Source organism: Centroberyx affinis, unplaced genomic scaffold (genome assembly GCF_046629955.1).
Source record: "Centroberyx affinis isolate AG114_WGS23_722 - 3 ecotype Tasmania unplaced genomic scaffold, CSIRO-AGI_Caff_v1 ptg001262l_1, whole genome shotgun sequence".
Lineage (NCBI taxonomy): Eukaryota > Metazoa > Chordata > Actinopteri > Beryciformes > Berycidae > Centroberyx > Centroberyx affinis.
This window is the reverse complement of record NW_027279773.1, coordinates 157,914-175,363: the sequence shown is the minus strand read 5'-3', so window position 1 is coordinate 175,363 and position 17,450 is coordinate 157,914. Positions and strand designations below refer to the sequence as shown.

The following is a 17,450-nucleotide window of genomic DNA, read 5'->3' as shown; positions in this document are numbered from 1 at the left end:
TGCATTATGACAGGCATGATAATTAATTTCCAAAGAAAATGATGAAAAACACACGACGTAATGCAAACCAGCACAAATCCATCCATCATCTTTCCTTAACTATGGCAGTTAACAAAAAAAAATCCTTTCATCCAATCAAAATGAATCTTTATATGTTGTATAAGGAAACACTTTTCATGTTAGGCCTTACATATCCATATAACTCTGGCAAAATATGGCGAAAATCTCAGACGTTTCACTCATTTTTCATGTGAAATACCTCATAAAATACAAATGAAAAAGCCTTTGTAAAGTACCAGCTATTTTTTACTAAGCATGTTAAATTTGGTGGCCATAACTCCAAGTGAAGTTGCTGCATATAGGGAATATGTGATTTAGAAAATAAGTAGTATTTAGAGTTGTTTTTGTTGATTTTCTTGAATATTTTATGAAACTGCAGTAGCAAAATATTCGCACAAGTCATATTATGATCATAAAATGTTATAATAAACTGAGCGATCCGTGCATAATCGCCATATTTATGCCTTAACTGAGGCCGTGTGACTCGTTCTAAAATCTGGAGTTACAGCGGCAGCGGCGAGCGTGACAAGACGGACGCAAATAATTGCTTTCAGCGACATCCATATCATAATTATGATTGTGTCTTTTTTCCTCCTGAATCTGTCTGGGGGTTTTGTTTTTTTTTTCCCCTCCCTCCACTGCAGCCAGTGCTGGAGGAAAGATGACAGGAGGACGCCGTTGTCTCTCGTAGGGACAGGCCCAGTAATGGCGTGATTGAGAAAGAGGGAAAGAAAGAGGGACGGAGACATGGAGAGAGTGAGAGATAGAGTTGTTTGGGTGCTTCTAAAAGAGGAACATCAGTTAGAAGTGGCGCTCTCTGTTCCCTGCATCCCTCTCCGTACCCCTCCTCCTCCTCCTCCTCCACCTCCTCCTCCAAGTCTCTCATCTTCATTTATTTCTTTCCCCTGTTTTCTCACTCCATCAGTCTCTCTCTCTCTCTCTCGCTCTCTCTACCTCTTTGGCTCGCTATCCGCTTTCTTCTCTCCCTCTCGCCTCTGTCTACTGCCGCCGCAGATTTCCTCCTCCCTCGCCTGGAATATGAATATTTTAGAGCTAAGAAGCTTAAAGGGAACAATGAAATGGCCCCCAAGTTAAATTATACTCCATTTCCAGTGGTCACAGAGGAGGAACTAGTCTGAGTGATGAGCGCACGGGGGGGCAACGTGGGCGTGTCTCTCTCTCCCTAACGCCCCCCCCCCACACACCCCCCCACACACACACACACACCATTGCTCCTGCTTTCATGCCACATTTGCGATATCCCCCCCCCCCCCCCCCCAAATCTACGCGAATCATTTCACCAGGCAGTAGCCAGTGTCCGTGGGCCCTTCCGAGATTTCACACTGCACACTTGACACCTGAATTAGACGGACTGCAAGCTCTTCATCCCAGCCGTTAAAGGAATAGTTCACCCATCCACTCACCCTCATGCCAAATGAAACACAGGTGAAATTTGTTAGTCCATATAACACACAGGGAGGTAGCAGCCTTCTCCAAAACAACTGAAGTCAATGGGGACCAGTTCCCTAGAGTTCCAAAACAAAAACAGCCAAACAATCACACTGTGAATAGAAAGACCTATACACCATTATTTGTTGCAAATCAATCAGCTGTAGTTCAGATTTGCACTAAATGATGGTGTAAATATACTGTAGGTCTTTTTGGAACTCTGAAGAACTGGTCCCCACTGACTTCAGTTGTTTTGGAGAAGGCTGATATGGAGTTGTGCTGGCAGCCTCCCTGTGTGTTATATGGACAAACTTCACCTGTGTTTCAACTGGCATGAGGGTTGAGGAGATGATGACAGAATTTTCATTTTTGGGTGAACTATTCCTTTAAACACGCCCAAAGGTGTTCGGCTCGTTAAACCAGAGCGAGGAGGGGGCGGAACGAGCCTTTAATTTGCGTGTTTTTGGGGAGGGCGGCTCGTGTTAAAGCTTCGTTAACGGAGTAAACAAAAGCAGCGTGTTGCAAAAAAGGAAGAGTTTTTTTGTCTCCCAATTAGAGGAGTCGCCCCAGTGTGGGCGTCGTAAAAAGGGAAACTAAACGTTCCGCTTAACCATCCGTTCCCAGGCTAGGAGAAGAAAGTAGAAAGGCGACCGGAGGAAAATATATCTGAGCCGGCATTATCTCGCCCGGCTGTTAAGTCCGCGGTGCATCAAGCGCGAGCCGAAGCCGACCTTATATACCGATATGGCCTTGAGGCCTCGACAGGAATGCCTCTTACGCTGCAAAAAAAAAAAACCCACATTTCTAATGTGTCTGCAATCTCGAGGAAAGAAAAAAAAAAAAAAAAAAAAAAGGCCCGTATTCCTTTGAAATCGGCGTTGGGGATAAAGTGCTCTCCGACAAGTCGAAAGATAACTCTACTGGAAAAAAAAAAAAAAAAGATATCTTATCTCGTCGGGGGGGAGGAAAAAAAAGCCTGCAGAAAATACAGGCAATTTCTGTCGAGGATTGTAGTGCATAATGTTTGCTGAAGAGGTTTGTATTTGAATCCACTCCATATGAATAGCATTACCTCGGACGCCGCTTGGAAGCAGCACAGAGGAAGGTTTTTACCCTCTGAATTACTATCCACAATAATAATAATAAAAAAGGATTAAAAAAAAAACTGGATTCGGAGGATTATTTCTCCACCTGAGTATTCACACCTGAAAACGGCGTCGTCATTATCACAAATTAACAACATACAGTAGATTCTCTAGGATTCAATTTACCGGAGAGAGTGTGTGTGTGTGTGTGTGTGTGTGTGTGTGCGTGCGCGCGGATGAGGATGAAATATTGGTAAGCAAAATTGATTTCGCCGGGAACATTGTCAGTCGAATAAATACGCCGAAAAAGAATGAAAGTCATTTAGAGCGAATTTGGAAATAATAGCGGCCCGGGAGAGAAATGGAGAGCCGCCTCATTGTGGATTTTTTTTTTTTTTTTTAGAGGGGGATAAATTAGTTTCTGAAGGTTAGTTCTTTGTGCTCGAAGGGCGGGAGATGAAGTGAGAGTGCGCGCTCGCTTTAATAGCTCCGGCTGGGAGTTGTGAGGCGCGAGGACGGGTCTTGGCCCCGCCGGGTTAACACAGCGGCCATGAGAGGACTTACCATGTGACACTGATCAATACTAATATTGTGACCCATGTGGGCTTTTGAAAACCGATACCAAGACTGTGGTGTTGAAGCTGCCAATATTTTGTACCAATACTCAATAGCTTTTGATTCTAGACCTTACGGCTCAGGAGTTATTAGCCAAAAGTAGTAGTGGGCGAGATTTGAAACCTATCCACCAAATTTGGCTGCTCTAGGACTTCCAGTCTCTGAGGTAGACACTGTTTTAGGGCAGAAAAAGAAGAGAATCCTAACATACTAGAAATGACAAGTAGTCAGTGTTTCCGCCAGAATATTAATCTTGTCAGGGTGGAAAAGCCTCTGAAACAACATTTAGACCATGAGGCACTAAAACTCTCCATGGAACAGATACTAATGAAATTATTTTAGGCGGGTTAGCAGCTCCTTAAAAGGGAAAAAAAAACAATCTAAAACACTTTAAAAACAAAACACTATTGTCAATGTACATTGTCAATGTTGCATTTCGGGGCCCATTTTGCCGTTTGGTGCCCTAATGCAGTGATTCTCAAACTTTTTCATATCAAGGACCCTAAAATTTAGTCCACATTAGGGCCACAGACCCCTATTTGATGAGATTTCGTCTCTCTGACCCAAATCTGAGAATATTTTTATTGTTAGATATGATTTTGTCCAGAATTCCATGACTATCTGTATTGTAGGTAGAGAGATAACAGAGAAACTATGATCAAAACAGTCATTCTTCTACATTCTCTAATTGTGTTAACTTCTTGTAAATGAAATAATGCTGAAGTTTAACAATTCTTAAATTTTCTGGGAACCCCCTGGAACCCACTCAAGGACCCCTGGTGGTCCCCGGACCCCACGTTGAGCACCACTGCCCTAATGTACACAACATAACATAGACACACCAAAAATGTTCACAAATTAGTTGGCTAGCTAACTATATTTATTTGCCTATACACCCACCTTTGATTAGAAAGCAACAAGTTCTCGCCCCATCTTCAGGGGTTGTTGAAAGGCATTCTGGGAAATGTAGGAAATCACTAACTGAAGTACATGTAGATGAGGCGGGTTGAGGGAACAGAGTGTAAATTGAAAAAAAAAGTAAATTGCAACAGCGATACTGATGTTGAATAAAAGCCCAACATCGGCCCGTCATATTGGTCTAACCCTCATCCCTATATCCCGTGTAAAATGGCACAGAATGACATTCAAATGGCACATGACTGAGCCACACTTGAATGAAACCGCCATCAATGGGATCTGATTGAGGGGATAGTTTGTCAGCGTCGAAGTGTGAAGACGGAGCCGTGCTCACCGAGCCCGGCGGAGCAGAGTTCAACTGAAATGTGTAATCAGCAAAATAATTTAATTGCTCCCGTGACTCGGGGGCTAATTATCTTTTCTTAGTTATCTTGACAATATAATGGGAGACGTTCTCTTTCATTTGCCGATTATCTACGCTCGTGTTTGCGGGTTCTGGTGCTTATATTTGTGTGCGAGTGCGTGCGCGAGCGTGAGTGTGTGTATCTGTGTGTGTGTGTGTGCAAATGTGTGCAAATGTGTATAAGAGAGAGTGTGCAAGTGTTTGCAACAAACAAACAAACAAAGAGGACTTGTGTGATCTCCGTGTGTGTGTGTGTGTGTGTTGACAGTCATGCCATGCTTGCACAATAGCATGCCTCGATGTTGGAGTAAAGTCATGTATGTGCCTGAATTTTGTTAGTGTGCATCCAAAATGTGTGTGTGTGTGTGTGTGTGTGTGCTGCTGCTGCCCACACAGTAGATGTTAGCTCCCCCATATTGAGGGTGAGTCATCCATGGCAGGAAACAGTGGCAGCATCATTAGCATGCCGCTCTCATCCTCCCACTCCCCTACTCCTTAACAGATTTTAACTGGCACAGCGCTTCCGCTGATAAATCACTGTTGCTCTGCTGGTGAAACACTCCCACGGTTCACAACCAAAAATATTAAGTCAAACATAGACTGATACTGTCGGCTTTAAAATATTTCCCTTCCCATTTCCTAGCGGCTTTTCTCTGAACATAACACATGAAACCCGGTGGCCACTTTCATCCAAAGCACATGTGGCAGCACGGTGACTACATGCATGTCTTCATACAGGTGGTTCCCATGGGAATGAAACCCCTAACGCTGCTATAGGTGGACGCTTGTGCCAAAGATGTGTCAAGATGAAGATAGAAGAGATAGATAGATAGATAGAAGAGTTCAAACTTAACCGCACACTAATTAGTCGCAGGTTTTAAAACGTAGTATTCGTAAATCTCGCGAAAGGAGGCGATACATTGAGTGAGCTGCTGTGTCAGTTACGCCCCTCCAGGTCATAATACGTGATGATTTGTTAAGACAGCCACAGACATGAGACGGCATCATACTAAAAGAAGATTAAACATCCGGTGGGGTCTTTAATCTCGCGTGGCATTTTTGCAGTTTCTGATGGTTCATAATGAGAGATGACGATTTGAGAACTAATCATAGTCAAACCTGGAAAAAAAATAATGCGAAAGTAAGATTAGTAGCAGTGATTTTCACAGCTTGGGGGCCGGTGCCCTCAGACCGGGACAACTCAGCAGGTGGAAGTCTCTGGATATCTACCCCAAGAAGGCACTGGAGCACACGGATCACTCGCTATAATTTGATTTAATGGATGCAAGGACTGAGGATGTCTGAGGAAGACGCAGCACCTGTTAAATCAAATTACATCCAGTGATCCGTGTGCTCCAGTGCCTTTTTTGGTAAGATATCAGCAGTTTGGTGATGTTTATAGACTGCAGACTTCATTGCACAAATAAAATTTTTGACTACTTTCAGACCTCAGACTTACAGCAACTTTTGTACCAAGCATCCATTGGGCAGGAACACAGCTGGGATAGGGTTTGCCCAAAATACGGGTGTGCCTTAAGATTTTCTTGATTCACACTTGCATTTCAGTTCTTTTTGGATGCACAATAGTAAATGCTCTTGGGAGAAGGTGAAGTACGTCAAGCAAACCCCAATGGATGAAAAAGGCTTCTTTTTGTGCGATCATGGGCCCTATTCTGAATCTATCAACCATCAGTCGTTATATTATGTCAATCCATTGCTCTGGGTTAGATGCCTGCCTAAAGTTACATAAGCCAAAAGTTGTATCTACAAATAATTAGCCTCCAAATCAGTGGCATAGCCAGGACTGTATCACGAAGTGGCCAAATAGAATTTGTGGGTGGGCTGCAATAATATTAAAATGTTGGCCATAAAATCAAATTAGGTTGATTTTTCACCACTGAATTTCACCGTTGAATGAACAGTGAATTTCCTCACTGTAATAACATTGTAGTTTGGCATAATGAAAAACTGGCTGGCCACAGGCCGCCTTGGCCAAAGCGTGCCTACGCGCCTGCTCCAAATATTGATAAGAGTATAAGCCTATCCAGACAAGTGGTAGCTGGAAGGGAATCACTGTAAAACCCAATAGGAACAGATTAAATTTATTGTCCTGTCTGTTGTATTGAACTGAAACGAGCCAGGCAAGCCAATAGATTGGCATTGGTCTACATCATCTATCAAAGGCTCCAACAGTCTCAATTGCAATGTTGAATATCACTAACCTATTAAGGGACAATGTAAAAAAACAAAACATCTAACCCAATAATCCTTGATAGGCTTAAGGCAATGAAATACACCACAGTCATAAATTAGAAAACAGTACACAACACTAATCAAAAACTCAGATGTGGCTTTATCTTCAGTGAAATCGACATTCTGTTTCATCTGCCAATTCATGCCAATGGCCTGGAGCCATCCAGACCCTTAGAATTAAGGACATCGCCTAAAGAATTTCTGATAACAAAAACTTGGCAACCCGGGAGGCAGATGCTGCAAATGGCTGATTTCAATATTTTGGAAGGACTGCCAAAAACAAAAAGGTAAGCAGCCTCAAAAGCCCAAGTCTGAATAAGAAAAGCTTTCCCCTGCACATCTCTTGACTTACCTGAGGAAACCTGCGCACATTAATTAAGTCAGGCAATGCCGAGTACGAGCCTGTGTGAATATTATCTTCATCTATTCAAATGTGTTCGAGCACCCTGAAATTGCAGGACCATGAACAAAAAGAAAAATACTCATTTAATGGTTCACCCCTTATAATAAAGCACAGTGCAAATTAAAGGTGGCGGTTCTACTTTAAACTTACAGTCAACTCGCTGTGTGTCATTCATATCATCTGGGACAGTGACACTCCAAAAGAACTCCTAACCCAAAGAACTGACATGCTAATGTGAAAGATGATTCTTTTGGGGTTATAAGATAATTTATGGAACTTGAAAAATGCATACTGTAATATAGAAATGTATTATTACCTTTTTAATGATAAACCCTTAAGGGTTAGAGTTAGGGTTAGGTATCCAAGTTCAATATTCTGCCTGTTTACACTTAGAGGGACATTTCTTCATTTTTCAGCTGAAATGGTTGAGAAACGATGAAATATGAAAGTCATATTTCAAAGCTGCAATCCGGTGGTATTCCCTTTAACAAAGTAAACAATATATAGTACAACCGAACATGTAATGTGAGTGATAAAACACATAGGATGTTTTGAAGATGTAAGGACCTGTCAGATCTTACTATGCAATTAAAGCTTGCAATGTACTGATGAAGTTTTTTGGAGTTTCTCCTGAAGATCATTCTCTTTATATACGAGTACATCAGAGGAAAAACATCAGAGAAAGAGAAAAAAACCCAACAACTCCGAGGCTTATTTAGTTCATCTTTCCTCGTTCGGCTGCTGTGCATTCTCCCTGTCTAGTGTGACTTATGGGGGTCTATAACTAAACTCGCGCACCCGACTTCACTCTATTTCGTCTAATCATTCCATCGTCGATCACTGTGAAGACCCGCATTTCATGAATATGTGATGTGGGCCGGGTGCATCGAATCCCACTCCTCCTACAGACCTAATTATGATAAGGTGAAGGCGCTCGGCCGGCACGTGTCGAGGTGCAGCCGGTCTCCTCAGAGCGCAATGTGAGAGATCCCGTCTATCCCAGAAAATGTTCACCCTCCTTTGTCTTTTATAGAGCACCGCGTCCATAGGGGCAGTCCCGCTTTGAGTTCCGCTCTTTCAGAACAAATGAAAACTTCCTCGAGCGTTCCGTTGCGAGACTTGTTCTCCATTCATTAAATCAGCCCTAGGCATGTTGTTCTGCCTGCGGCGCGGCGTTGGTCCTCGCCTGATCCGCTCCGCCTCTTCTTCTCCCACTTGTCTCCGCGGTCTTTTGATCGCGAGCCGAGACGTTACATAATTTCCGACAACAACGTTTCAGCGCCCTTTCATCAAGAGCAATAGATTTCGTTTGGGATGCGGCGAAAGGGTTGCCGGGGTCGTCGGAGGTGGCGCGGCTTCTGGCTTCGCTCGGGCGAGGGGTAGGCGGACGCGAGCGCCCCGAGGTTAAATGGTTTTTAGTTTTTTTCCGGCTGGAGGTCGGGGTCGGTTTGAAGTGCTCCGAGAGTACTCCAAATTGGCCTGGTGCTCATTAAAGTACACTATAAAGCTACGGTAGTTCATATGAAAAGCACATCAACTAGGGCACAGTCTGTGTAATATATGGGAAACAGGACTGCCAAAAGAAGCCTACATTCCGCGATAGTGTGCTGGGCTATATATAGACAAACTTATGGGGAGATTATGGAAAGACAGATGTCAGACTCTCAGCCAGAATAAAGGATTTGTCTCGTGCCGCACTATCTCTTTATCACTCCACGTCTTCCTCTATACCCGTTTAAACACTGAGACACTGGCATGTGGTCACAAACACACTCGTGCACACTCGCGAGCACGTGCACAGACACACACACACACACAAACGCATCTACGTAACAGTGCGGCTGAGGTGGCGGATGTGGTGTCAGCATCACTTCAGAGAAAGCTTGATGATGACAATCCAGCTGGAGTCACACTTTGAAAGGTCACACGCAGATCACGCACGCTCGCTTTTTCGTTCTCTCTCTCTCTCTCCCCCCTCACGCGCTCACACCCGCGCGCAGTTTAATTAAAAAGCTGCGATCAAGCCGACTTTTGCATGCATTAACACCTCTCGCAGACGCGAGAATGTCGTCACGCCGCCGAAGTTCCACGAGAGATATTCAGTCAATCTGGAGCGTTCTCAACTGCTCCGCACAACTTAGGCAGGTTGTGAAGACCTTCAAGCGCATCTCACGAATGAGAGGGGGAAAAAAAAAAAAGTGTGAACTCCAAGATGAGAAAAGTGATTCATGCTCACATGTCACCTACGTTGCAGCGGAAAAGGAAGCGGTACAAAAGTAGGCTACTACTTTTTGGAAGTTTTTATGGAATTCCTCGTGAGCGTGGCCGATCCCGTTTCTAGTGTACTTCAAAAACGAGCAGCTGCTTGCGCCTCATTACACCTCGGCCGCATGTGTAATGAAATCAGGGGGTCAGCGTGACGGGTAATAAAATTAATACCAGCACCCACGGCCACTACAGTCCCAAGTGAACGTCCAATCAATCCTGATATTATGCATGCTCACCTTTCCAGTGACATTCCTGTTAGTGTCCTCTGAGCAACAACAATAGTGAGCGAGCCGGCATCCCTTGAGGGACATCGATGAAAAAAAAATCGACCCATTTCGTGTTTTTGATTCACGTTGACCGCCACGGTATGGGCACAGGGACAAGAATGGGAGAATGGAATGACGCACCGGCAGCTATTGTGCAGTGCATTCATGCCGTTGGAGTCCCGTGAATCGAACTATACACCGAGCGGTAATACTTTGATTGTCCTCAGACGTCCCCCCCCCCAACCCCCGGTCGAATTCTTTTTTTTTGACAGGTTCAAACTGTTCCGGCATACACGGCACTCGGGAGGTCGCTTATTGACGGACGTGACCCGCAGCTAATACGGCGCTTTGTTGTCTGATTGTGGAGATGAATAACGCTGTAAGGTCGCGCTGTAAGATCGCGGGCAATTCATACCCCGAGCTTTTGAGGTCAATAAGCAGAGATAACAAAGGACGACCTGGATCTCTTTGCTTTTGGGCATCAAAACAGCCACTGTGAAAAATGACAAAATTCTAAATGCCAAACCTTTTGCACCATTATCACCTAGGACTAAGTCTTCTGAGTTCCAAATGTTGCTTTTCCTTGCAAAAAACGCCACAGTCTTCTAATATGGTGGTTCTCAACGTGGGGTCCGGGGACCACCAGGGGTCCTTGAGGGGTTCCAGGGGGTCCCCAGCAAATTGATGAAGTGTTAAACTTATTATTTCATTTACTCTAGTTAACACAACTAGAGAATATAGAATTGAAGAATTAGGGCTGGGCGATAATTCAATATTATCGTTTATCGTCTTTCAGTGGAATCATATTGTGATGATATGAAGATATTTTAATATCATGACACACATTTCTGCTGTCTGAATTGATGTTGACAAGCAAATTTTACTTAAAAACTCTCATAAAATGAGATATGGTAGGAATATTATTTGAATATTCCTGTTTTGTTTGACATCACACCTAACATTACCATTGGGTTCAATGAGATGAACATTCATTTGATTATTTAACGTGATTTTGCATACATGAACCATATCGTGATATATACTGATATCGAGAAAAATACTTATGATTATCGTGATATTGATTTCAACCATATCGCCCAGCCCTATGAAGAATGACTATTTTGATAGTTTCACTGTTATCTCTCTTCCTACAATACAGATAGTCATGGAATTCTGGACAAAATCATATCTAACAATAAAAATATTCTCAGATTTGGGTCCGAGAGACAAAATCAAATCCGTGGCTCTACTGGGCACTAAATTAAGGGTCCTTGATATGAAAAAGGTTGAGAATTGCTTTTCTAATAGCCTCCTAACTCCCAAAGTTTTCTGTGTGCCTGTAGAGACTCTTCACTCCTCCATCCCAGTCGCCCTCCTGGCAAAGTTCCCACCTAAGCCTGTCTAAAAGCCGGGGAAAGCTACCTGCAGTGCAGTAAAGAACATGTTTAAGCAGTAATTCCGTCTTATGTGGGCTTACTGTAAACCTCACCAAGTGCAGAGGGACTAGTGCCCACATTTGCCCTGCTTAAAGCCCCTGCGTGTAGAATATTTACCTCAATATACCTCAAATTCAATATACCTCAATATACCTCATATTCTCAAATTCATTTTGATAGCATAGTATAATGGCTGTAGAAAAAATTTAATTGTAAGTGTTGTTCTCACTGTGTGTTTATTCTATTTGTCCCTGGGTATGATTCCCTATGAAATGTGCAGGATTGACTTAGAGCACAAAGATAGAGCCTCAACCAAAACAGAAAGAGGACTCACTTTGAATTGCTCTGCTTTTTTGTATGGAACCAAATACACAGACAGGTCCAGATGCTGTCCAGTCCCATGACAGCTAGCTAGGTGTGCAGCATACACTCCTGGAATAATCAGGATAACCACATCATTGACCAATGTATTGTCAAGAAGAATAGATGCTCTCCACTATACAGCTACGCTCTGGTAGGTTAGCTGTCTTTCAGTATCATAGTGGCCTGTCAGCATCGGGCAAACTTAAAAAATTCCACTTTTGTTACATTCGCCAGCAAAAAAAAAAAGTTTTTTGTCACACATAGATTAGCCACTGATGAACACTTGTCTTGTACCTAGAAAAACAATTCACCTCCTTACACAAGTATTATTCCAGTTCAATTATTCAGTTTGTATTGTGGAGGGTGGGGTGTGGGGGGTGTAAGTGTAAAGTTGCCTTTGTGACAGTGATGTAAAACACTTCCGCTGAGGGACTCAAGGGATTGCCAAAGTCATCAAGTTCCAAATGCGACTGCTAGTAGCTTTAATAAACTCTAAAACACTCAATCCCCTGAGTTTAAGTTGCAGGATCCAGCCCAATCGTATCAAAGAGCAGCGGGACGGAGATAAGGAGTGACAGCATTGTCATATCAATTCTCATCCCTTCCACAGACACATCTCACTTAGGCTGAAGTGAATAGATAGGGCCCCGCGCAATGCCACTGTACAAATAACTGCCAGCGCATAGCCGCACCTGTCAAATATGGTTAACCGTCCGGGTCTCCGTAGACAAGAAAAAGAGAAGAGAATAGATAAGCCCCATTTAGTTTGGGAGGTGGTGTGCCTTAAATTGCAGTGGCAGCTGTAAAAGAGCTGGTGCTTGCAGACTGGACTGGAGTAACGGAAAGTGAGATAAAGGAAAATATCAGGCTGGGGGAAAATAATCTTGGCAGAGGTGTGTCAAAGCCATCATTGCCCAGGATGGCCTGCTGCCTGGCCAATTTTAGTCTGAGGTGGATAGTGAACAATCGCCTGAAAGAGGATGAAATGTTATCAGGATTGTGTCTTACGTGTAAAATAACCCCAAAAACACTACTCCGTCATCACTGCCTATGTTTGTGCATTATATGTATATCACATGTATTTCATGTCTCAATATTTCCCTTTGCCCTGTGCTCACGCTTGATTTTTCGTACTTGCACGGCTATTTTTAGGGCGTACGAGCAAGTCAAACGCTCACACTGTAGAGCCCTGCATGAGACGTGGCTTTGCAAAAACCTCATTGATTGGACATGGCTATGACCAGGCGGCCGTTCCTTTCCTCTGGTTTTCGTGCCACGGGTTTCTGTGGACTGTCAAGGTTGTCGGCGTGTTGCGGGAGCCCGGCCTTACCGTGTTGTGGCAGTCAGCATTGATCAGCTGCAGTAGCTGGCTCTCGAACTTCTCCAGGGACGGCTGGAGGGAGACGGTCAGCCTGTCCAGGGTGTAGGGCAGCATCTTGAGCAGCTGAGGCCTCAGCAGACCATCTCCTGGAGACAAACAGAAAGCAGGGTTTCTTTTCCATGATTTTCCATAACTAAGTCGGAGCACGTCCATGACCTAAAACTTTAATTCCTGCCTGATTTGATAATGTTTTGGGTTTTTTTTTTTTTCAGCTCAGAAAAATTCGAAAGGGGTAAACAGTCTGCTTCCATCACTGTTGGGATTGCTGTGGAGAAAAACAGCTGAAAACCACCATCTAATGCAATGAATGTGGGAAATAAGCTGTAAAATACATTCTGGTATATTCCCGTAAAGTGACCCATTTGTAAAATTCCCCGACTTCCCCAGAGAATTTATCATGAATTTATCATTTTTCCAGAAAAACCATGAACCCTGAGAAACAGAGGTAAGTTGGAGAATGCATCGTTTGATATGCAGCATTATAGCTATTTTGTGTGTGAATGTGTGTGTGTGTATTTATAGAAAGCCCACTCGCTCGGCGCTTCAGCTGTGGTAAGCTTACTGTAACATTGCTTCACATTGCACAGTTTCTTACTTACCTTGAAATGTGAGCTGAATTTCTGAACACTTCTATATCAGTAAAACAACGGTGTCGACTCCAGTGCCAAAGGGCTGCTCTCCCAAAACACCTGCTGTTTCACATCGCTACAGCAGTTTTACTTTCTAGCATGTTCGCCTCACCCTGGACTCCAGAGACAACTTGAATGTTCGCTGCACCTGCAATGTTTATTCAACTCCAGGTTTCAGGGGTTTTTTCAGCTCTTTTTACTGACAGTAAGAGGTAGAATTACCTCCCAAAAAGATGACAAAAACATTACTATCTAGATTGCTCTGCTTTAGTTGCATTTGACAGGTATGCACTAAAAGCTATAAAGCTTATACAGAAGTGAAAATATCAGTAAGAACTAGGCTTGTGCCGATACTCGATATTATCGAATATTGCGATATTTCGTGAATATCGCGATATTTTCATTGTCATCGAATATTTATAGGCTGTTTATAATAGTTATTATTATTATAGCCTAGAAATTTGATGTAATTTAGAAGAAATTAAAAAATATAAACCCCCCAAAAAAAGAAACAAGTAAAAAAAAAAAGACTTCCACCCCCTGTGATAATATCTTATATTGCGATATTTTGGCGGGACAGTATCACGATATTTTGGATACCGCCCAAGCCTATTAAGTACTTCTTTGCTCCTCTTGAAGACGAGCAAATGTCTCACCAAAACTGTATCGATTTAATACTCTTTTCCCCCACCAGAAAGATACTCCATCAAGCATTCAATCGTTTCATTTTTGTAATTGAGACTTTCTCATGGCGTCACTCTTACTAAAAGAGTTGGATGAAGAAACAACTGCGTTGGCAGCAAATGTTTAGTGGGCCACCCCTCGCTCTTTGATTGTAAATGCATTTAATTAGAATTTGTGTTACTCAGAGTTTCTGTGAGACCCAGCGAGGCCATCTGAATCATCGCTCCATCGGTTTGCGGTGAGCTGTCCGATGCCCATCACTGAAATATTCATAAGACACAGAGAGAGAGATGCTAGCACTTGTGTCAAACAACCCAAAAAAACTGCTTCCATTTGGATACTTGGTGCAAATTGAATCAGAATTGAGTCAGAAAGCACCTCAGCCGATGGATAGAGCGGCGGCGCCTGTGAAGCGGGCACACTGGAAAGTCCACAATCACTGCTTTCAGACACAACAGAGAGAAAATAGCCAGAGTGATTGTAATCTCTTAAAGAGTAATGCAGCCATCAAGCGTTTCATTGCGGCCCTTGTCTCTGGAGCGCAGAGTTGGACTGCTCTGAATGCAGCGTGAATATCAAGCCAGTGACTGTGGTCTTAAAAGGCAGCTTAGGTCTCTGCTGCTCACAGCCCCAGAACATGAAGAGGATTAGCCCGCTACCATACCTCCCACTGACTCCCAATGATTATGGCTCTGCACTGTCAGACTTCATTACATCCCCCCTTAGAAACTTACTTTCTAAGTACTGCAGACATTTCAACTTCTGATAGACCTAAGCCCCCCCCCAAAAAAGGGTCACTATTAAACAGTATGTTGAATGTCCTGTGTGTTCTTATTTTAAGCAACTGGAGAAAGACAAGTGTGTATCATGGATCTGTCTTACATAACATGGTAACTTTACAATAAGGGTCACCAAGGGTTAGTTAATGCTTAATAAGGGTTAGTTAATGCTTAATAAGCATTAACTAACACTTAATTAATAGTTAACTAACGTGTAATTTACTAATAGTGTTCATGTTAACTAAGGTATTAATTTATACATTATTTAATAGTTTATAAAGATGACTATTAAATAATGTATAAATTAATACCTTAGTTAACATGAACACCATTGGTAAATGATTACCAGACACATTAGTTAACTGTTAATTAACTTAACTTACTAACCCTTATTGTGAATTGTTACCCACAACATTATACCTGGTCATGTTATGCGCTGGGGAAGGTGGGGTGAGCTAGGTTCACGTTATGTTTAACCTGGTTCAGCGGGTCTTTGCTTCATGGACATGATTTTGTATGAATGGAAATGGCAAACTTGGATAAAATTCCCTCAAAATCTGCACTATTTTTCTGCTCAATTTTGTTTTATTCTGATATAGCTCCATTCTACATTCAAGAAGTTTATTTATTCCATTCAACCCATCTAATTTACAGTTTATTTACGTGCGACATTTTGAAACAATTTGCTTAAAATTTGCCTGACAGTTGGATGGAGACAAGAAGTGCAAAAATAATATGTGTAGTATTGGAATTGGTGCCGATCCAGCTCCCAAGTATTTACAATTGAAGCTGTCCTGATACCGATACTTTAATGAGCTGCGCTTTGGTGCAATAAAATACTTTTCCGGCGGAGGAAAACTGTCTGCAGTGAGGCGATTCTTTGATCTCAGTGAAGCAAAGTGCCATCTGTTCCAAGTTAAGGTGTCTGGCAGTGTTGAGAGTGGAGGAGAGGAGAAGCAGCCAAGCATGAGTAACTGCAAGCCAGCCAGAGACAGAATAATACAGAACCGCTGACACTGTTGGGGGAAAAAAGAATAATTAAGTAATGTTGTGTATAAATATATGATGTGAAGAGGAGAAAACAAAACAAAAAACAATTATATTTTAATTCACTATAGAGGCCCCCTAAATATATTAACTTAGTTACTTTGTATTACTCAAAGAATTGCAACTCTTGGTGCAGTTCTTTGAGTTATGGGTTTTATTCTGAAATTTTGACCATAAGGTATATTTCTAATCTGGCTGGCTTGACGCTGGCAGGTGAACCAACATGAAAATGCTGAAAATGTCATAATTTGTGAAAAGGATCATTCGACCCATTTTCTATTTTGTTATGATGATAATGATGATGATCAGTAGTAGCAGTAGTAGTGTTTTCATATATTTGATTGAGGATTTTCAGTGCAGATCAAATTAAGCACTTGTTCATGTTCCTTGTTTTATAATGCAACCATATTAGGCCGCATAAATGAATGTTATTTGGGTGAATTGTGTAGTTAATTGAGTGGTTCTCGGATTGGTACTCGAATCAGCCAATCCACTTAATAAAGTACTTACTACTTGGTTCTGAAAAACTGGTATCATCGCACCTCTAATGGCAACACCGCTCATAAAGGTACATTTGAAAACCTGATAAAATAAAGACCTAATACAACAAGCCAGCGGGGGAGAACGGCATGTAAAAATAAACGCCTTTGGATTCTATCGCTTTCAATTGAGACACAAATGAAGGCAGCTGACTCCTTGCATGTTTACATTAGCGAGCGCATTCTGATTTGTTTTCAATTGCGAGATGAGCAGCACTGGAGAGCAAAGCAGGGGAAGAGAGGATTAGCTCCAGCTTGCACTATGGGATTTTTCAAAAGCCCCCCTGAGGTGATGTTGCCTCTCAGTTAAACACTCCTATCAATGTGAGACGGCATTTTCCATTACATTTCAAAACCTTGTCTTGGATGTTGTACAATGTAAAAATAACTAGGTAGTTTAGCACCCAAGTGAATTGTCTTTTGAACTATAGAGCACATTTAGAAAGATTGTACTGTGTAAATAGATGTGTACAGATGGTAGGCAGGCTGCTTCTAAGTGGAAAGGGTCAGAAGGGTCATGAAGATACATACAGATGTAGCCTCCAGATTAACAGTTCTTACCGTTTTCATATCCATCCAAGAGTGTCAAGAAGGAAAAAAAATAAACAACTGCTCTTGCCCAGTCCATAAGGCTTCCATTTTTATGCACTTTATCCATATTGGACTTCCAAGACACAAAAAGACACACATTTTCTGGAAGGTTCCCAAAGTGGTCTAAGCACTGACACACACTAAATATGTCTTGTAAGGCTTTTAGTAAAGATGGAGCCTGCAGCATTAAATTCCAACTTTCCGAGTCGTAATTACCACTACAGGCTCATTCATGTGCGCTCTACTCGTAATTCTGATATATCCGGCATGCCTTGAAGGCA

The 17,450-nt window shown here is 42.5% G+C and overlaps 1 protein-coding gene across 1 annotated transcript in view; it reads right to left on the bottom strand.

The window, feature by feature from the left end:
* nphp4 (nephronophthisis 4) overlaps positions 1-17,450 on the bottom strand; it is a gene marked incomplete at its 3' end in the record, with an annotated part of 121,549 nt that overhangs the window by 73,115 nt on the left and 30,984 nt on the right. The window contains exon 6 of the mRNA XM_071525074.1: positions 12,850-12,986. Within this exon, the coding sequence (XP_071381175.1) occupies positions 12,850-12,986 (137 nt within the window). The remainder of the gene's footprint in view (positions 1-12,849; positions 12,987-17,450) is intronic.